The sequence below is a fragment of the Chrysemys picta genome, chromosome 1 (assembly GCF_011386835.1).
Source record: "Chrysemys picta bellii isolate R12L10 chromosome 1, ASM1138683v2, whole genome shotgun sequence".
Classification (NCBI taxonomy): Eukaryota; Metazoa; Chordata; order Testudines; family Emydidae; genus Chrysemys; species Chrysemys picta.
The window spans coordinates 246,042,885-246,065,317 of NC_088791.1; the positions used below are offsets into that span (position 1 = coordinate 246,042,885).

Consider the following 22,433-nt stretch of genomic DNA (forward strand, 5'->3'; position numbering starts at 1 on the left):
TACTTCGCTGTTTTTTGTGACTGGAAAATGACACATTTTTGGAGAAGGTGGAAAAAGGGTAAACTGTATACCAATGTGCATAGATCTTTTTTAATTACAAAATCTCTATCCACAGCAGGTCTTGGTATGCTCACATCAACTAAGATCACAATTCTACAATAAGTTAGAACATACAAATAATTACACTGAAATCCCAACAGTCCAGTCCCATAACAAATCACCCAATGTGTGATCAGAGCACTTGATCAAGTACTCCAAAGCTTGCCTCTTTCCCCTTCCCTTCCCCTCTCTGAACATCTGGGTAAACAGCCTACACTGCATGCTGTAAAGCCCCTTTGTCTATCAAGTTTGGGCTATTTTGGATCAAGAGGAAGAAAATTCCATTGTTGAGAATGCCGTCACACAACAGCCTTGCCTACTTTAAAACATTGGTGCTTCAGTTCAAGCTCCTCCCTGATTGTGTAGTTGTATCAATGGGGAAAGGTCCTTCAGATAAGGAGGTCGTTCAGGTCATCAGCCAAGAGGAGCATGGGCCTAAATCACAAGTTGTGATACAAAGGTCATTAAACTCCAGTACCTGAAAGAGACAGCTAAAGCATTGAGCAAAGATGACATAAAGTTTTTCCATTTTCAGTATTGCCCTTGTACTATGAACACAGTTCGGCCTGAATCATCTGTTTTTTTTTTTCTTCAAAACTATAAATTTGTCCCACAACAGGAGGCACTTGAAATAGAAATGAATTGAGGAGACAGTGAATTAATCAGAATGTCAACTTGAAACAAATCAATTGACCAAGACCTTGTGGCTTCTAAAGTAGAGACAGAAACTTTTTTGCCTCCCTCCCAGACACAATATAAGATGTCAAGCATTTTCAACAGAATCATCCGGATTCATCCTGAGACTTCCACCACTGATGTTTTAGTTGTTTTTCCTCTTGGTTCATTTGTTGCAGATCGAGGTGATCTGTGAGAATGAAGCTATGGATTAAGACACCTAAGGGCCAGTGCACTGATGGAAAACAAGAGTCTGGTACAGTATAAAGTCATACTCAATCATCAGTAGAATGGTCTGAGAATGGAACAGTGTTCTTCAATTTGTTTGGAAATGTCCAGGTTCAATTAACCTCTGAGGGCAAACCATCAAAACAGGTACATTGCCCTGCCAGGAAAGCTGTGCCCTAAACGTACAGTACTCAATTTATCCACAGTGACAGTTTCTTCTTAATCCCGATTAGCTAATGGCTGATTTATACCCTGAAGCATGAGGGGTTATATCCCTTCCAAAACACTTGGGATTTTTAAATCCTTGTTATCACAACTCTGGCTATTGTCCATATAAATATCTGATTTTTTATATATATAAATCCTACTAGCCCCTTGACTTAGCATGTGGATCTCATTGCCACGTTTAACTGTGCATTGTGTGGAAAAAATACCGCCCTTCATCAATTTTAAATGCTTTGTCTCTCAAGTTAATTGAATGGCTTTCTGTGTTAGGAAGGATTTTGTCGATGCATTTTCTTCAACTTTCTCCTTACTCCCACCCTCCAATAATGTTTTCAGTTTCTTCGCTGTACCTAAACTGCCCTAATGACCATCTTTTTGCCAAGTGTAAAACGGCATTTACTCCATCTATATAAACACTCATGTCTTTTATTTTTCTTCAGCACTGTGGGCCGTTGCTCCTTTTTTTCCTTGAGGCCCTTTCCTATATAGGCTCCCTTGATTCACTCCCTGCTTTCCCGGTTCCCCTATCTCGCTTAACTGAGCCTGTTGTGTTGACTTTGGAGGATCCTATTTCCCCCCTCCCTTCCTCCCACTCTGATATCCCTTCTGGGTATGTTCACAGTCCTCTTCTCCTTTGCAATTTAACTCACTTCTTTTCAACTGCCACCTTTGCAATGACTTGCAAATCTACCTCTTCCCCTGACAGCTTAGGTCAAATCTCCACCTGTCTCCCCAGTAAACCAGTCTAGAACCCACTCAGGCTTGCTGCTTAAAGTTTTGAGTTTAAACTTGGTCACAATATGGGTACCTAGTCCCCATTAGATAAAATGCTTAAGTTATATACTGAGTTAATGTCTGTGGCTTGAGAATATGACCAGAACGTAACTGATGCAAGGACCTGAGTCTGTAGACAGTATGGAACAATAGTTTTTGAGAGAGGGGAACTGTCCCAAGTATCTTAATGGGGTATTAATTCCAAGACACCCATCAGCACCATCCCAGTAGAGAGGACACTGTGTGCAGGAAGTCTGGTCTCCCCACTTATGCCAATATATCCTGGAAGCCAAGGTAAGTACTGGGGGACCCCTGCACAACCACCCCTGCTGTTCCTGGTGCACATGGGGACCCCATCCTGCTGCCCCTCCCTCATTTGCCACTTCCGTTCTATGGGTTGCAGGGTTGAGCCCCAGGAAATCCCAGTCATAGTGTGCCTAGGTCCCCAGTTTGCCTTCATCTGGCCCTGTGCCCCCATTCCATCTTCTCAAAGGAGTTTACATGATGATAGTCCACCTTGGAAAAGGTTACATCACACGGAGTTATGAAACTGGACATAGGCAACTGGAGTCTTAAATTCCATATCTTATTCTCTCTGAATGTTTATTTGCCATTACTATCGTATCAGACTGTCACACAATCACAAATAGTGTTATCTTCAGAACACTCCTAGGAGTTATGGAAGCATTATTATCCCAATTTTTACAGGTGGGGAACAGAGACACAAAACTATAGGTTCAGCAAAGCTCAAAAGCCTGTGTAATTCTAATCAATGTGAATAGTCCTATTGACTTCAAGGGGACTACTTGCATGTAAGTTTTTAAGTTCTTTGTTGGATAGGGCCTAAGAGGTCCTTAAATGGTGGGGCGCGCCCGCTACAAGGGCACGGAGGAACATTTGGGAGGGCGCAGCAGGGCCAGCCCCCATGGGGGATAGGGAGAGCTAATGGGACCCCGCTCCGCTCCCAGCTCTGCCTCAGCCGCGACCCCTGCTCCCGGCCCTGTCCCCAGCCTCGGTCTCCGACCACAGCCTGGCTGCAGCTCCTCACCTGGCCCTGCCCTCAGCCCCTGGCCGCGACTCCATTGCCAGGTCTGCTCCCGGCCCCAGACCCAGCTGCGGCCCTAGCCTTGGCCCCCTTACCCCTGGCTGCATCTCCCTCTCCCCCCGGGAGCCGCAGCCCTGCTCCCAGCCCTGGCTCGGGGGGGGGGGGAAAGGAGGGGGCATGGATGGGGAGGGATGTGACCCTGAAAAGTTTGGGGACCACTGGTCTAAGTGACTGCCTCGAGGCCACACAGGAAGTCTGGCAGAGTGTTATTGCCCTACGTTATATGGTGAGTCAAATCATTTGATCTTCTCTGCACCTCAGTGACAAAAAGAGGATAACTGTATTTGTCCACCTTTGAAAGTGCTTTGTAAGCTACTCTGAAAAAGCCCTGTATAAGTGACATTGTTTTTGTAATGTAATAGTCTGAATTCTCCCTACAGCAGTGTTATTGTTGCTTCTTCTGGGAGGAGACTAGTTGTAGTGTATGTGGAGTGTGAGGTTTGTGGATTAGCTAAATCTGTATTTTAACCGTCAGGTATAGGGGGAGAAATGTGGCAGGGGGAGGGGTGGTTGGGTTCTTTTTGACCCATCAGAGTGGTAATGTTGGGCTAGCTGAAGAGAGAGTTCTTGTAATATTTGATAGGTAGCCCATCCAGTCCTGGCTTTCCTCAGACAATAGGTCTTCTATGGCCTTCTGGATTTCCCTGGTGAGTCTGCTGGTGGTGGTCTGTATCTTGATATGCTATTTAAATTTGATTCCATTAGATAATTTATTCCTCTTTTTTATTTATTTATTTATTTATTTATTTTCACATGAGTGAATAAGTTTTGGGTTTTTTTTTTTTAATCTGGAAGTATTTTATTAATTTCGTCTGGAAAGGAAACAGTCAACGTTGGTTCATTTTAGAGAGAGGATATGATTCCAAGGGTTTCCTCTGAATATTTATTTATCAGCCTTGCTGTTGGCTTTTCTGCTTTATCTCCAGCATTCATATATTGACTGCATGGAACCGAGTAATGCTATTTCCATGGGTATTTTTAATTTGTTATGCGCTGTTCGATTTTTCTAATAACAATTAATATTACACTCTCTTTCTATTTCCCACCCAAACTCCTTCTATTCCCTTTATATTTTAATCCTTTCAGCCCAATAGTGTGGTTTTCCTAGAAAGTTTCATTGGACTCTTGGCAAACTCTGACAAGTTGATACTTTTGTTCTGAGTTAAAACACATTTGACACTTTTCCTTCTATCTTCTTGAAACAATTAGCCATCCCAATTGCACCATTTTTTTAAAGAACGGGATTATAAAAAATAAAATAAACCTACTTTTTCCTATTTTTCTGTTGTCTTGCTCTATAGTCAGACCTACTCTCACTAAGACTTTTCTTCCACAGCAGTACTCTAAGGCCTGCTTCAGAAAACAACTCTATTCAGGACCACACTTAAACATGTGTCAGTGGGACTTAATCATGTACTTAAAGTTAAGTATGTGCTTAAGTGCTGTCCTGAATTGGGGCCTAACCAGTAAGGCTCTGATCCTGCAAAGATTGACACACATGCATAACTTCATGGAGGTGTACTCATGCTTAAGGTTAAGCATGGGTGCAAGTCTTTGCAGGATTGGGGCCTACAGGCCCTAAAATAGCTGACTATATTCTTACCAATGATAGTTTTTAGAGAAGGGTAAAAGTACGCATGTGTAGGTGATGGGTAATTTTTTATGTACAGTTTTAACTTAACCTTCTATTACAACATTGCAACAAATGTTGTAGAAGGTTAAGTTTGGAGCTTCTGTTCTAAATCCTTGTTATCAGATATATCTCAAACCAAACAAAAAACCCACCCTGTATTTTGGGCTGAAGTTTATGCTTGGTTTCATCCAAAAGATGAACACAAATCTTCATTAATATCTATGGAACTGGTTTAGAGTAATGCACAAGGGGGGTGGGGGTGGGGGAATAGGGGTGGGATTTTAAAAGCACTCAGAGCACAGGCCTAACTCAGACTTCAATTGGGGCACAGTTAGGCCAACATAAAGCTTTTGAAAATCCATTGCTACAAGTTTTATGTATTTAAGTAAACATTCAATTGTTGCTTTGCACTAGGAAAACTAAACAGATTTATGCACAAGTTTGAAAATTTCATCCTCTTCAGAGCAGCTTAAATTGATGATCTGTTGCAATATTTATTTGTATGTGAACATTTGTTATGTATGATTATACTTCATCTTTCAAAATGTTTTTTCATTTAGGCCCTGATTCAGCAAAGCACTTGAGCAGTCCACTTGACTTCAGTGGGACCACTCATGCTTAAAGTTTAGCATGTGCAAAGGTGCTTTCCTGAATCGAGCCCTTTATAATGTGTGGTCTCTCTCTCTCGTTCATTTACAATTCTGGTGTTAGGATAGGGGTAAATGTCTTCTAATGTCTAGCATCCATCTTTTCTTGCTCAGTTGGAACTGGACCAGTTCTGGATAAAGGATTTAATTTTGTTAGAATGCAGGTATCAGTAAACAGAACTCTTCACATTCCTCACCCCTACAGAAAATAATCACTGGGGTTGGGGGAATTGAGACAAAAAAATTTGTTTAAAAAAAATCCAAAAGACTTGATAGATTCACATTCAGTATGGGTCTTTTCTGTGTGGCTCATTTATGGTATTAGTATTGCAATGTTAGTTATAGGCATTGTGAAAACTCATACATATAAAGAAAATGTGAAAGTTAGCTTAATAGTTTATAAGATGTCATTAACAAACCTGAAACTAATCTCTACATTAGCAAGTACTGAAGCCTAATATAAAAATATTTATTTATTAGCATGATTACAAAAGAAAACAACCTCCAGGACTCACAGGACTATCATGATCACACGTGGTAAAATGATTGGTACTACATGCTGCTGGATATCACTGATCATGTGGAATGATGATGTTTACTCCTTTGAATGCTACTAATGTTCTAATCAGAATATGAATCAGAGCTACAAGAACCCATTCTGTGCTGAGAATATGTACACTTTGAACCATCATGTTGGGATATTTCTGACAGATGTGTTTTTGCAGTTGTATCTGAAGAAATGAATACATCTGATGAAGAATCATCACTAGGACTTGAGTCATGACAACATCCATCTAGAAGTGAACAATTTGAATGAGTTGTATTACATTTTGTAGACTTTGATCTATGTTTGTCATGCCTAGATGATCTTTGATGGTGTAAATGCTTTCTATGAAGAGCAATATCTTTATCCCGTAGTCTTTGATAACCATGTTCTTTTGGTTCTGTACAATGTTGTCTTGGTTTGTGACAAGATTGATTTGTTTTTAAAGTTCTAGGTCTTGTTCTGTGGTTCTTGCATGTTTTCATTTCTGAAGACGAACAATTGTCAGGGGGCATTTGTGAAGAGTGGTTACATTCTAAAGTTTCAGTTGACGTTGACAGAATTGTATTTCTTTCATCAATCCTTTTTGATGGAGAGTTAATGGAGGAAGTATTATGGCCTGGTTGTTTTTCTGAAGGTTCTAAGTCTTGGCCATTTTCTTTAGATTTGTCTTTTGGTAAATGCACTGGTAGTTGATTCAGGTTACTATGTTCAGACTGATTTTTCACTACAGCAATGTCTTTTTTCAGTTCTTTGCAATCTATTTCTGAGATTGATTTGGCTTCATCTTTTGTTGGGTTTTCTCTTTTGTAAATGTTGTAAGTATTAGTTATTACTGGTTCCCTACAATAATAAAAATAAGTTCAGAAAGCAATATATACTTTTATGAATTTGGATAACAATTCAAAAATTATCTTACAGCAGAAACCTAATTTACCATCTGATGTTGTCTTTTACTGTGAGGAATTAACACTGTGTTCCAGAATTCAAAAAACCATTATGTGGATCTAACCATAACATCTTAATTATTCGATAGCAACCATGTACTATATAATGGGGGAGAAACAACAACTCACTGTTTGTTCTTCGCAAATATTGAAGTAAATATGTGCATCAACACTATTACAGCCAATATCAAACCAGTGACCGCTACACAGGCTATGATAATGTGCTTTAGAAGGCCTTTAAGATCTGCAGCTTTTGCTTTTTTCCTGTCATGAATACCTAAAGGAAATTGTACAATTCCACATTAGAGGGGGAAATTAGTGTATTATTAATAATTTTACAATGTGTTCTAAACATTGCCGCAAATCATAGTAAAACATTCTTCTCCTTTTTGTAATTTCTTTGCATTAGTAAAAATCCTGTTACATTTTTGCATTAAAGTAGCACCAAACAGAGCTCTTCAAAGTCATGCAACTTATGCACTTCGGGATATATTTTTGGTATATTTTCTTGAAATGCTCTTATGACTATGGCAATTTAAATACTTTGTCTAGATCAACTAGTAAGGATTCAGCCAAACTCCCTTTCCAATCACTCAGATCAGCTAACAGACAAGCATACATGAGAACCACAATACATTCTTTCCTATTCATGCTAAAAGCTTTGCTAGTAAGGCCAATCCTGTGGTCCTCAAGTGTCAACAGGAAGTGAACTGTAATTTCAATATTTAAGGAAGGCTGTGACGTTTTATTATTTAAACCCAGCATTGTATTTAGTGTTTACATCGTTGGACCAATTTTAAATACACCTCTACCCCGATATAACGCTGTCCTTGGGAGCCAAAAAATCTTATCGTATTATAGGTGAAACCGTGTTGCTTTGATCCGCCGGAGTGCGCAGCCGCCTCCCCCCCCCCCCCCCCGAGCACTGCTTTACCGCGTTGTATCCAAATTCGTGTTATATCGGGGTAGAGGTGTACAAATTATCTTTGCCTTGGAATCTTGCTGTCATATAACCTATCCAAATTAAGGACATTTCAAACAACATATCAGCGACTTAAATGGTGGGGTAAATTAGATAGGTGCAAGAAGTGAAGTATTGTAACTTTCACTGATGTGACACTTTGGCCCTAATTCATGAAGATACTCTTACACATGTACCTAACTTTAAGTTTATAGACTCCTAGGACTACTCATGCTTAGGGCTGGTCTACATGGGGGGGGAGGGGGGAGGAGATCGATCCAAGATACGCAATTTCAGCTATGTGAATAGCGTAGCTGAAGTCGAAGTATCTTGGATCGAATTACCTGGGGTCCAGACGGCACAGGATCGACGGCTGCGGCTCCCCCGTCGACTGCGCTACCACCGCTTGCTCTGGTGGAGTTCCGGAGTCGACGGTGAGCGCGTTCGGGGATCGATATATCGCGTCTTAACGAGATGCGATATATTGATCCCGGATAAATCGATTGCTACCTGCCGATACGGCGGGTAATGAAGCCGTACCCTTAAAGTTCAGCATTGTACTTAAGAACCTTCATGAATTGAGGGCTAAATGTCAAAACTGTGCAAGTTTAATACTACTACTTAAACCTGACATGCATTTTACACCACTAATTAAAGTGTAAAAGGATACTGAATCTGACCTACAATTGGGATTATTCATAAACTGAAAGTTAGGCAAGTAGTGATGTAGCTTGCTAAGCTAAACCCTCAGTGGGTGTGTAAAAATGAGTGTAACCCCTGATTTGGTATTCTAGGGTCAAATTCAAGGCTGGCATAAGTGGATACAACTTGTGTAGAAGTTAATGGTAGCTGCTCCGGCTTATGCTGGGCCTGGACTTTCTCCCAAATGTGTTGAGGATGGTGTGGATGTAAATTAGAATGGGGAGGGGGTGGGAGGGAATGGGGAGGGCAGCTTTCATTTCCCTGCTCATTACAACACTCTTCCACTCCATCAGCACGAAGCTACACTTATTTTGCATAGCCAATGAAAGCCAAACTTGCAACTTTCACTTTATCATGCCCTAAACATGTTTAATTTACAGCACTTTTAAAATATCTGCTAAATTTGGCTTTACCACCATTTACTTCAGGTTGAATGTGGCCCTCTGTTTCTCCCCAAATACTTTTTAAGCCTTGTTTATGAGAGATCTAAAACAGGACTCGTCACTACTCCATATGTGCCTCTGTCACACAATAGCTCCTCCTAACTCATAGAAGCATCGTAATAACGGAGATGAGTGAATAGATGGTCATGCTTAATAAATATATTTAAAATAGCAACAAGCTATGGTTTAAAATGTCTGATCATATTGTAGGGGGTTATGTGTAATAATGAAATACCCTTCTATCTCTTTCAAAGAGTAAGATTTAGGGGGAAGAGATTTCTGAGTTTCTGTCAAACAGTCCTGCACCTATAAGTAAGCTATTTGCTTCTATGACTTCTCTCCACCCTACCCCCGCTTCCCAGACCCTGTACCTACTAGTCTCCATCTCTCTTCTAGTGTCGGTATTGCTTTCCTTCCCCCCTTCTTCGTTGCTCTTCCTTTTTGTTTTGTTAGGACCCATTTCAACATTTTACTTAATCTCTCTACCTTTAATATAATTCATTGTGATGATTTCCCCCCCTTCAAAGCCAATCAATGATGCTCCTTCAGCTGAGTTGAGGTTGTCCCTAGAGAGATGATTATCTTCCCTCAGGGCTATGTGTACTGCCTCTGCAGTAATCTGACCTTGGATTTAGATGCTCTGCCAGTAAACATTTGGCTTCAGAAGGAAGCTTTGGAAGCCCAGAAAAATCAGTATGCATAGAAGCTGGACACACGTTGTACTAAATCTACTCCTTAGAAACAGCACCCTTAATTCTGGCAACCTAATCTGCAGCAACAGTTCTCTGGAATCCAAAAGCCAGCATTTATAGCAGTAATTTAGCATATATCTGATACTAAAATCCATTAACGTAAATAATCTCTCAATGCAATAGAGAGAGACTACCATCCAGCAGTGCTGCTACTGGACTCCACCTTATTCTCTCCAATAAATGCCACTAGTAGCCCTTTCTTCCCATAGTCTATTTCTAGGAATCACATGCTGTAGGTTTTCAACTGGATGATTGGCTGGTTGAGGGAAAATACATCCACACACATTTATTTGTTGCATTCATGTTAAAAATAGCAATATTGCATTTATTTAACTTTTCTTTATCTGTCGGCTGAGCTTTATTCCATAAAGTCCTGCTAACCCAGAGCCTTACTGGTGAACTATCTGTAAATTATTTTCTTGTGACTTGTTTGATGAATTCTGAAACCAAAGCCATGCAGCTTGAGTACCAAATTAAATTTAGTAAATAGGTAGACCATAGTTTTTGTATCGTATTTAGCTCTGATTTCTCATTAGATGCTTTTATTGTAATCTAAGCAGCCCAACAACAACACAATCTGCCCTTTTAATGTTGTAATTGAGGTCTATGCAAACAAATTGCCATAGCCATAGAAAAATGTTTGCCCTCTTTCAGCTGAACACACACAATACATTTTAGCTGAATAAAACTCAACTGAAAGGCATAAATCAAGAGTTTAAATATAGCAGTAGCTTACTAAGTCAATAAATACAGGACAACAAAGCTGAAATTATACCCCTGTTGCATTAGGTAAGACTCCTTTTAACTAAACTACAATACATTTTGTTGAGATGGGCAGGCAGAGCAAGCTGGTATTTTATCTGTTTGCCTACACTAAACCCTTGTCTTAATGTGCAGCTTTATTTTTTTTTAAATAAGTAACAGCCAATATTTTACCTTCATGCTCTTTAAAAAATTCAAATCGTTTGGCATCCTTCATGTTTGCCTTTGTTGTGACACTTGTAGGTTCTGTTTGGGAGGGGGGAAAAAGTAAATTCTAAGTGTGTCTTAATTAGTAGTACAATAAGCACTAAGGCAAATTATGGCTTCTCAGCAATCACTTACTCAGCCCATAACTGTGACATGCTAACAGGTTAAATGTGGAGCTGTGGCGAGCCAATATAGGCATTTCTAATGCACCTATGGCAGAGATAGCTAGACGCTAAAGTCAAGAAGATAAACTTAGAAAAGCTTTTTCTGATTTATTTTGAAAAATTTGACAGTTATTAATAATTTAAAGCTTGGCCTCTGACACTGTGTACACCTGCAGGGGTAGTTACATGTCTAACTACCTGCTTTGTGAATGCAAAACTTTCAGGTACAACTTTGGAGTTCAGTTTGAGGCAAGCACAGACTATGACCCCTAATATTTGGGTGCAGTCTGTTGTCGTTTAATATAAAATCAGCCTGTGGTGTGTAGGGAGTAGTCTATTTAGCAGGAAACAACTGAAGTGAAAAGCCATTTAGTGGTTATTACACTAAGAGATAAAACTGGAGACATTACGTACAGCAGACATTTTGATTTGCTACTCCAGTTTGTAATGAATGGATATTACCTGGCACAAGTGTTGCTTTAAATTGGTCTATATTTTCATCTGAGACTTGTAGACTGCGACTTTGTCCCTCAAAAGGTGTCTGTGTCTTGTTTTCCTTTTCACTGAATTCTGACTTCTCTTTAATAAGAGAAAATAATTAATTTTAAAATGGCATTCGTTAAGTCTTCACTACCTGATTATGACCATATCAATGATGTAATATTTCTTGGCTTTAAAAGTTAAAGATCATTTTGTATTTTTGTGAGTGAGTCATCTCACCCACCCATCCCCAACCAACAAACAAAACCGAACCCCCCTATTTTTTTTTGGGGGGGGGGGAATTAAACTACATAATAGTTTTCAAAATCAAGTTAACTGATGCAGATAGATAAACCAGACATATTGGGTGACTTCTAAATCGCACATATTTTACTTTACCTTCCAATTACTGCATTTTTAGCACATTACAGTAAGATGCTGAATAGTTTATTAACAAAAACACAAACACCACCCCACAATTTTGTAGAAGCAAGTCCTATTATGTAGACTCCTGACACTATAGGCACAATATCCAGATAGAAAGTGGACTGAGCCAAATCACCGCCAAGATATATTCAAGGCACCCTGGTAAAAATGAATGAGGAATATGCAGCCCATGAAAATAGCAGCACTACCAAACCAAAGATACTTAGTCTAAATATAGTCAGTTAGAATTATATTAAACTACCCCCCACTGCCACATATATATTTCACACATATTACCAATAGACCTTCATCTCCCCCCTCCACCCCCCAAAAAAGCTCTGTCTGTGATAGGAGGGTGGGAGGTGATAGTGTATGATCATGTTTCTGGCCATTTGGTTTTAAATGAAAGTATAAACATTTAATGTGCTTTTTATACTATAAGGTTCTGCTCCAAAGCTCACTGAAGTCAATTGGAGTCTTTTCACCAGTCTTTCATCCAATTTTAGGATGAAAATTAATATCCCTTTTTTTTTTTTGGTTTTATGGTAAAATATTTTAAATGTTTTATATTTCAAATAGTTTGTATCCCATAATATTAATGAATCAAAAAGGAAATGGGTAACAAATATTGGTTCATAACATGTTACATCAGTATAAATACAAAAAGTAACACTAGTAACAAAGTCAAAGTACAAAACATTTGTCATGTAACTGAAAAATGTCTAACAGCTAATGCAATATTCAACACAAAACTAACAACTTATTAGAACCAGCTCCCACTACAAACTTCCATATGCTGACAGGGACAAAAGAAGGTTGGGGGAGAAGTGACCTTAAAAAAGAGCAGTGAGGAAGACGTGGAGTAATGGGGAGGGTCTCATGGGAAAGGTTCTAAAGACCTTGTGAATCATTATTATTGTGAACCCTAGAGGCTTCGATACTCTTGTGCTCTAAGCTCTGTATAAACACACAGTGAATGACAGTACCTGCTCCAAAGACCTTACACTCTAAAAAAGAACAAGATATAACAAGTGGATGAGATAAACAAGTGAGCTAGAGGAGTGGGGGGGCAAGAAATAGTAGTTGTAGTACAGAGCAGTGGTGTGTGCAATTCTTAGCCCATCGGTAACAGTTATCAAGTAGCAGCAGCAGTGATCACACTGCATTGGCCAGCAAACATCCTTCTTTCTGAAAAGGAGTTTAAACAGCAATATAACTTATGAATGGACAGTGGACACCACTTAAAAATTGGTATTTGCCAACCTGTACTACCCTTTACCACAATTATTGCCTATTCCAAGAATAGGGGGACAGTGTAGTATCTACTGCAGATAGGTAACTACCTACCTACATTTCTAAAGAACCTGTCACTATATCGTCTATAAGTATGGCCATAATATCTACTGGCAAGTTATTTCTTTTAAATGGCAACCATGGAATCGTTTCCACATGTCTAATTTTCAATAACTAGGACATCCCCGATAGGCTGGGAACAGTTTGTAGATGAAAGAATGGATGCATGCAAGAGAGTACAGACTGATCTTTAGCAGTGTGGTTGGAGGCCCATATAAATTACCTAGAATATTCTACGTGGGGAAATCCCAGGAATATTTTTTTAAAAAAACCTTGTAAAACAGAAGCAAGATTAATTCCTTCAATATGGTATGTAAGCTTTTCTGTGGGAGCCCAAAATTATATGAATCGGAACATAGTCACCAATTGTATGAGGGACCTGTGAGGAGGAGAGCGAAGATGAATAGCATTAAGTTAGAAAATGAGCTACTCTGACCTATAAGATCTTTACCTGGAAATAGCAATCTCTAATAAATGCCAAATGGCACATTTTTCAAAATCAGTCTGATGGTCTGATCTCTCTTCCAGGCATGGAAGTAAAAACAAATCTTTCTCTGGTAAATCTTCACTAAGCAATTATAAGTAAGTGAAATAAAACTTTTTTATCATGCAATTAATGAATTTGCAGGCTTCAATAGATGATGGCTGCATATGAAGGAAACTGTTATTGCACATGCCAAATATCAAACTTGCATGTATTGAAAGAGAACCGTTTCGTTCCAAAGCACCAGAATATCTTGAATTCTCCAGAACTGTTTTCCTCTGTACAACTGGGACAGTAACAACTCATTAAATCTGCAATTTGGTCTTTAGCATACCTAGACGTTCTCAGATGAATGAAAGCGATAATACGTATTGTTCCTGAGTTAACTATACCACTTTCTGATCATTTTTTCCCTGAGTTTATCTCACAGGTTCCAGGTTCTTTGGGGAGGGAGGGACGGGAACAGAAAGGGCTCTTCAGGTGATCTGGGGACCAGTTACTTACATTGTAGGAGTGAAAGCAAACCCAAGAACATTGGTCAGTCACTTTCTATGGATATCTACTATATGTGTATAGGGGTAGCATACCAAAAAAGTACCACCACACCGTCGGGTCACCGTCATCTTATGATTGCACAAGATGTAATAGGTTTGTCTTTAACAAGCTTAGCAAAAAAATTACTGTCTGCTCATTGTGAAATTTTCAAACACTCAGAATTTGGTCAAATCCAAACCAGTTTCCTCCAGAGTAAATCCACATATGTACTATTTGTCAATGAGAACTATTTCCATGACAAACTGCAGTATTCAAAGCACAGCATTTTTGACTGTTGGGTAGTGAACTCCAAAAGTTGCAAGAATTTCAAAGTACGAAAAATATGTTTTCCTCGTTCTCCCCTCACTAAAAAAAAAAAAAAGAAAAAAAAGAAAAAAAAATGGCTGGATTATTTTTGCTCAAAGTAACCAAACAGAATTCACCTTTGGACAGAACAAACTGTGGAAAATGTGAGACACCCACAGCTTAATGTGTCAGTCATGACTGAAAATAGGACTTTGTCACAGCAGGATTAATGAACTTTTAAAGCCCATGTCTAGGACCCCAGCTCCAGGAATCACATTATGATGACACAATATCAGCTTTTTTTTTTCCCCTCCAAAAAAGTAATGCCTAGTCCTCTTGCTTCCAAAGAAAAAAGTTTAAAAACGTGAGCCACGTGTAACCAATGCAGTGAGGCCTGCCTGAGTAAGCTGACAGCTTGGAACAATGTCTTAAGAGGTGTGAACTACCCCAGCCAGCTCAGGTCCATCTAAACTGCACAAAAAACCCCACAGCAGCAAGTCTCAAAGCCAGGTCAACTGACTCAGGCTCACTGGGCTTGGGCTGTGGGGCTCAGAATTGCAGATGCTCAGGCTTAGGCTGGGGCACTGAGACACACCACCATCACGGGGTTTCAGAGCCCAGCTTCCAGCCTGAACATCTATGCTACAATTTGTAGCCCTGCTGCCCAAGTCCCACGAGCCTCAGTCAGATGATCCGGGCTAGCTGGAGCCGTGCCATGGGTCTTTTATGGCAGTGTAAAGTGTAACTGCTGCTTGAACTGACATATGTGAGCTAGCTTTATTCTAGCTAGCTGGGGTCCTGGAATAGTGAAACTGGCAGCATGAGCTGCAGCACAGGCTAACCCCACGCCTAATTACCCAGCGTTCTAGACAGGTTCATACAGCTCGTGCTGCCACAGCCTCGCTGAGCCAAGACCTGCATTAGTAGAGAAAAGCTTGCTCAAATATGTTGGCTTGAGCTGCAATCACAGCCAGTGCCTGCAATCTAGAAGTACCCACTGTGGGATGTTAGCTCTAAGCCTCACTGCTCTGGGTGGGACCACCCATCAAAACAATCCTGATGCTCCTAAGGGGAGGGGGAGAGCCCTATTCTCACTCGGGGGGGGGGGGGGGAGAGGGAGGAAGGGGGCTCCATATCCTTGACTCTCTGGGAGACAAGCCCTCAACCACTACCACTTCAAGTGGGAGGAAGGGTCCTGGCCTAAAGGTGTGGCCCTGAATTGCCTTAATCCTGCCCTAGTTTTAATGCTCAACAGTTCAGCAGCCTGCTAACTTTGTAGGATTGCACATTGTCTCTGAAGCTGCAATGAGAGAGACTGGCTTGGCAACTATGGTGCCTTAAGGAACAAAGGTCCAACACAGATAACTTCAAATCTCAGCTTCGATAATTTAAAGAACTGGTTCATAAAGAAACCATTCTAGAATGACTTTTCTAAAATGTTTTGGTCAAATTCATTTCTAAAGTAATAATACTGACATGAGTGAAGTTACTCCAGGGATGAATTTGGTTCAATAATGAAAGAACTAGATTAGTATAAATGTTTTAGGGGGGAAATTAATTATCCCTTGAAAAAGATTTTTTTACATACTAATCACAGAAGGACTTGCTAGCATCTCGTGTTTCAAATACAGAATAATTTGCAAGCAGAAGGATAGCACAACAAATATTTCTGTTATTCCCTGTTAATTACAATTTGCTTAATTTAAGGAAATTCCACAGAATGAAAGCTCTCTCTTGAGATTGTTGCTAGTAGGCAGCATAAACACTGTACAAGGCAAATAGTTACAGTATATATAATAAACTACCTATCACAAAACATTTTTGCTTTTTCTTTGTCCCCAGGCCGATTCAACTCTACGATGTTCACTGCAAATGACATCAGATTCCTGTCTTTAGAGATCTACTGTGTAACATCTTGCATAAAAAAGTTAATGTCTTCAATTGTGACTCTTTTAGCATGTTGGGTCATGCTGGAGCTGTTCCTTAAAGTAGAAACTGAATCTATGATAGTAAAAATTCTAAGAAAATAAATAGTAGCTAATGATATATCGAGTAGAGAAGGGAAGCTAGAAGTGATGACCTGTAAGTAGGGCCTGCGCTCTGAAAGGGCCCATTGTGTTTGCCACCTGCTGCCTTTTGCAAACCCTGAGTCCTGCTGCTGCTATCACTGAATGATACTCCACTTGCTCTTATCTAGGCAGAGCTATAGCAGTGACAATCAAAGCAGCACTCCCTGCTCTGTCCCATACCCATAGATCAGGTAGATGGACAGCTCCAGCATTCAGTCAAAATGCATAGCAATGCTATAACTGCCAAAATGTCTCTGCCCCTAATCACAGAGGGGGCAGAAGAGAGCTACCGGGGTACAGTAGCAGAAAGCCTCCCTTTCCTCCCAGCAGCCAGGAACAAGAGGGTAAAGTCATCTTTTCAGCAGCTGGGTGGGAATGGGGTAGAAAAGATGGAGTGCCCCAGCTTGCTCGCTCTCTGCCTCTTGCAGATAGATGGTTTGGGATTAACTAACTAGTTTATTAACATTCAGGGTCCATTCTCCACTGTCTTCTCTGCTGATGTTTCCATCAGGGAAGTGCACATCAGGCAGCACATGCCCATATGCAGTTCTGTGCCATTTTCCCTTGGGAGAAAGACTCATTCATGGATACTTAAAGTGACATGAATTTAAGTGACAAGTGGCAGGAGATTAAGCAGGACTGAGAGTGCTCTCTGGATGTAAATAATCATTGCCCCTTATGCAATTAAATTTCAAAAACAAATTAAAAACACACAAACCATTACTCCTGTGTGAAACTGCTTTTCCTAGGGCACTTTTAAAATCATACATAATGTAAAATATGCTGCGAAGACACCAAATTACACTTGAAACCCCAAGAGTTATGTGAATGAATACCTTACAATCCATGACTTTTGATATGATCACAATAGGCCAAAGTGAGAGCCATGCCTGGCCGGCCTCCACAGTTGTGGGGCACTTCTTGCTTCCTGAGGGACATTAACAAACTTGTTCTGCGATCACTCAGCCCTATGGACTCTGCCCCCTCCTACTGCTATAAACACTGCAGTGGAGGTGCCAGGGAATGATGCTGGGGAAGTGGTGTCTCTTCTGATAGCTCTGAATGATAGGGTTGGGAAGACTCTCCCTACCTGACTGATAGCCAGTGTTTTAGTATCTTCCTGTATCAGGACCTATTTTAACTGATGGCCTTGAAAATTACATGTGATGAGCTTTTGTTAGGAATGCTGTATATTCTTAACTTGCTTCAGTAAAAACTTCAAAACATGTTTTTCTCTTATGTAGCTTTTAAAATACTTAATATCTTAGAAGGACCTTTACACTTGTCAGCCTTGAATCAGAAAATGAAACTTGTTGGAAGCAGATTTCTAACAGCCAAGGGCTACTATAATTACATCCCTATTAATATGCATGTTGGTTTGCTATTTTCTTTCTATGTGCAATCAATCCACATTTCCCTTACCTTTATGTTTTTTTAAATTTTGAAGAATGTTTTCCATGACTGAAGAGTTCATACTCTTACTAACTGTTAAAGGCACCTGTGTTTCTATACAACAAGAGAGGGAGGGGAGAAAATGTTTATTTTAAAAATGTTTTTACTTCTATAAACTCAAAGTATTGCATTGACAAGTTGCAGTGCTGATATATTTCATTGCTTACAAGCAACTCGGGGAATTGCTGTTCTCAACCTAATCCGTAACAAATGAGCCTTTCAAGCTATTAATAAATCAGGCCCAGAAATATTTTATTTCCTTTCTTTTATTCTTTGGTTTTGTGTATTTCTTTGTATTTTCATTTTTCTTTACTAGTGAGTCTTTGTTCTGTATTCTCAGGGCCAACTCCTAAGTCTTTACTCGGGCAAAATATTCATTAAAGCAACATTCTCTACTCAGTATTTATTGTCTGTTTTCAGTGTCTTTCCCCATGATGAAATAATATTTATTCAAGAAAGGCTACCCTGAGCAGAGCATGGTTATACTATACTATTCAATGTCACAAATGTGTATGAGGAGGTGAATTTTTTCTAGTGCTGGAAAAGGTACTTGAAAAAGAAAAGCATTTACCCATTGTTCTACTGCAATGACTTCTCAGATCCAATTCTAAAAGCAGAAATAATAGTAGGATCGATAGGCCACTAAACTCAATGGCAACAGGGCATGGCGCCTTCTCCATCACTGAACTGAACATGGCATACCAGCTGATGACTGGTTGTTCAGTGGTCTACACAATGCTTGCTGTACCTCTTTCCAGAGGAAGAGTGAGAACTGCTGAGAGAGGCTTCAGTTTCTTCAGGCACTCCTCTGACTACCACTGCTCTCCCTTCCCTAACAAGAGGTTTCACCTTCTAGCACCTTCCTATTTGTTTAATTGCTTGGGCTACTAAATAGGGTGCTGCATGCATCTGCACTCTTTGCATGCCCCTAGCACCAGCTCTAGGCCTATGTGAAATGTACTTCTGATCTAAGTTCAGTGGCAGCAGGATTTTTATGTGCGTACATACTATAGCCACCAATATGTTTGGTACGGCATTTGAGGGAGCTTTTTTTATAGCAGGATTTTTTTTTAATTACATTGTGTACATAGTTTAGGGGTAATAAATTAGCCCCTGATCATGCAATCACGTATTTACCTGCTTAACTTTAAGCACATTAATAAGTCCCATTAAATTTATCTACTGAAATCATTACTAAAATCAATGGGACTGTTCATGTGCTTGAACTTAAGCAGGTACATAAGCAATTGCAGAATCAGGGCCTTTATTTGTAAGTTCTTAAAAGAATAGATGGCTATTTGTTTTGCATGCCTTTTTCTCTCTGTTCAAGAAATGTAAACGTAGTTACATTTCTTATCTGGTAACGTTTGCCTCTCTCATCCTAGCTATTGGAGGCATTCAGCACACAATTTCATAGTTTCTGGATTTTAATAATGTTATTTACCAGTACCTCTTACACTGTGTGAAGTTTATATAGCAACTGTCTGTAGTCCAAGTTAAAACTGAACTGAAAATAGAGGCCTTGTACCAGATCTTCAGCTGATGTAAATTGACAATGACTTTGGTGGCACTTCACCAATTTACATCAGTGGAGGATTTGATACTCTCTGTGTCCAGTATGTTAACGTGTGTTCATCCATATTTCTAATATAACAATGTTATGTTTACAAAATATAAATATTAATGGAGAGTGAAATATACATACTATATTCTTTCTGTAAGTCCTGTAATACATTCTTCAGCATTCTCACTGACACTTGAGAATGGTTTCCTTTTACACCTTGGAGATTATATGTTTGAACACCTATAAAAAATATTAAGTTACTAGAAAGTGATTGAATCTTATATTTAAAAAGTTATACCATAAATATTTAGATTTACCCATGTGATCTTCCAGCGTCTGTAAAATACGGTTCAACTGACGAAATGGATAAGTAGCAGACTCAGGCAGACCTGCAAACAAACATATGAAAACACTTGTGGTCAATTCTTCCATACTTTAATTGTAATGAACAGTATTTTTGCCAATCAAAAATGAGGATGAAAATATCTTTTGGAATGATTTAATTATGTAGCTAGTAAAGTGGTAGTAGCTAGTAAAGAGGTGCCATACAATGAGTAGATGCAAATGGATTTTAGGGCTTCTACGAGAACACTCTGTGATAACAAAACTAAAAATGTAAATGGCTTCACCAATGCAATGGCTCAGTGGAAGAACATACTGGAGACAGAAATAAAAACAGGCTTGTTAGATTGGCAGCTTACAACGATGGCAGAACAAGCCACACTGGAGTGTCAGAGACACACTGGTGCTCGCAGTCAGGATTTCTCAGTGCTAAGCATTCAGGCAGAACTTTTCTAATAAGTTTTGAGAGTAACAGAACCATTAGTTGCCAGTAGCTCATAGAAAATAAAATAAAACAGAATTTAAAAAACACTGGTCATAATTTCTAGTGAGTCCAATTACCCTCATTTTCCTTTCTTGCAGAGATCAGTCAAAAGCTGGACTGTTCCTTATTAGAATATAAATATGTAAAAGATATGGGGAACATGTTTAGGCTAAGATTTTCAAAGCTGTCCATTGGAACTGGATGCCCATTAGGCTGGGAGTTGGCATCCTGAAGGAAGTGTTGTAATCTCCATCTGAAGCTACAGTTCTTAAGTGACATCCACTGCTATTGTAAAAATGGGATGAAAAATTAAACTTGCCTGTCATATCCCCTTCTCATTAAAAGGCCTCTAAAATGCATGAAAGAAAAGCAAAAAAGAAAAAAAAGGAAAAAAAAGGGGGGGGGACACAGCACAAGATGATAAAAACAATAAATTGCACTTCAGTTGTACAAACGCCCATTGGCCTGTGAAAGGTAAAACTGCCATTTAATCTTTAATTCAGCCTACTGTACCTCAGTACATATGGTGGGCAACTTCCTACAGTAAACACAATGATGTTAGGTAGGGCTTAACGTTAGGTTTCCTGGGTTACATTGGTATAACTTACAAACTTATCTTTACTTTTAACACTATGTACACTAATTGGATAACATATTGAGGTTGTTTCCTGGTTGAAGTAATAAAGGAATCCTAAACTAAATAAATGCCAAATGCAAATAAACTCTTCTCTGATTGATTGACACTTTTGATGCTGATGCCTCTCAGGAAAAGTAAGCTATATTAGCAATTTGCCTCTGTCTGCTACCTCTGAGGTAGTGGTGGAAGCATCTATATTGCTATATATTTCATCACTGATCTCAGAAACAGGCTTCTCAATCAACTATGGTTACAGAGCAACAATGGAAGGAGGTGGTTCTAAAGGCAAAATTCCTTCCAATGAATCGGAAAATTGCTCTTCTTCATAACCAAATACAACAACATACCAGTATTTAAGAGAAACAAAAAGGGAGGCTTTAGAAGAACAGCTTCCAAATCTCTATCCTACACCCACTGTGGCAGCCCAGAAGATAGGTACTCTTCTCAAATTGTAGTAACAGCTTTGTCACAAAAATTCCTTGCGTGACTTAATCGTATCTCTACAAAATTCCCAGAGCAAACTTTAAGCTGCAATTAAGGCTGAAAAAACATATGTAGCTACAGGGGAAAATGCCATAAAAAGGAACATACGGGCTTCTCTATGAATGAGATCCCCTTCTCTGTCACCTCTGCAAAGTTTTATAATTTTGTGTCAAATACAAGAAGTTTTTAATAGGCTTCCTGTAGCAGACAGATGATTAACTGAAAGTAGAACCAATTTTCACAGTTTCTGTGGTGGGAAATATTCAAGGATGGAAAATGTTAAATAGTCAAGCTCTTCATGATACAATGTTTCTGAAGGGGGAAAACACATACAATTTTTTTTAAATATCTTTTTCCTAACCTGTTGGTTTGCTCTCTGTTGGATAAGTTTCTTCAAAAAATGCTGAATGACTACTTGTTTTTTTCATACTATTGGTTGTCAAATCTGTAAATGTACAATGTTTAATATTAAATTTTCTAAAATTGATTTGGTGAAAATGAAAATCAGTGCTATGATTTGGTTAATGTATTGGCTTTACATCAATAAAAAACCATTTGCTGTGTGAAAAGCATTTTGATTATCTAGGGATTAGACTTTTCAACAGGAAAATTCTGGTCATTCCCCTGTCCCCAAATCAGTAGATGGTCTACTACTGGAGCACTATCCCACTCAGAAAAGTGGAAAAACAGAGACAGAGTAAATTTCATTCACAATTGTTAATTCAAATTTATCAATCTACATTCTCAGCTGGTGTAAACTGATGTGGTGCATCTGCTCCATTTTCAAAGACTTTGCATATGCCCTTTGCAACAGGAGTTCTGAAGCAGAATCAGACCTTCAGTGGCATCAACTGGAATTGAAGGGACTGAGGACCTTCCAAGTTTTGGACCTAGCCAGGGAGATCAGCCTCCACCAATAGGCAATACTGAAGGAGACACTGAGCAGCAGCA

General features: G+C 39.3%; 1 protein-coding gene across 2 annotated transcripts; it reads right to left on the reverse strand.

Moving 5' to 3' along the window:
• Positions 1–5,848: 5,848 nt before the first annotated feature.
• Positions 5,849–19,995, reverse strand: LOC135980803 (uncharacterized). Of its 2 annotated transcripts, XM_065581022.1 has the most exons (7): positions 19,854–19,995; positions 19,678–19,776; positions 17,943–18,026; positions 11,331–11,447; positions 10,672–10,743; positions 7,007–7,154; positions 5,849–6,773 (listed from the first exon to the last, which is right to left on the reverse strand). In XM_065581022.1, exons 1-7 carry the CDS (start codon positions 19,966–19,968, stop codon positions 6,008–6,010), a joined length of 1,401 nt encoding a protein of 466 aa, XP_065437094.1. In that variant the 5' UTR covers positions 19,969–19,995; the 3' UTR covers positions 5,849–6,007. The 2 variants fall into 2 exon arrangements, with proteins under 2 accessions (XP_065437094.1, XP_065437095.1); XM_065581023.1 differs by lacking the exon at positions 17,943–18,026.
• Positions 19,996–22,433: the final 2,438 nt, after the last annotated feature.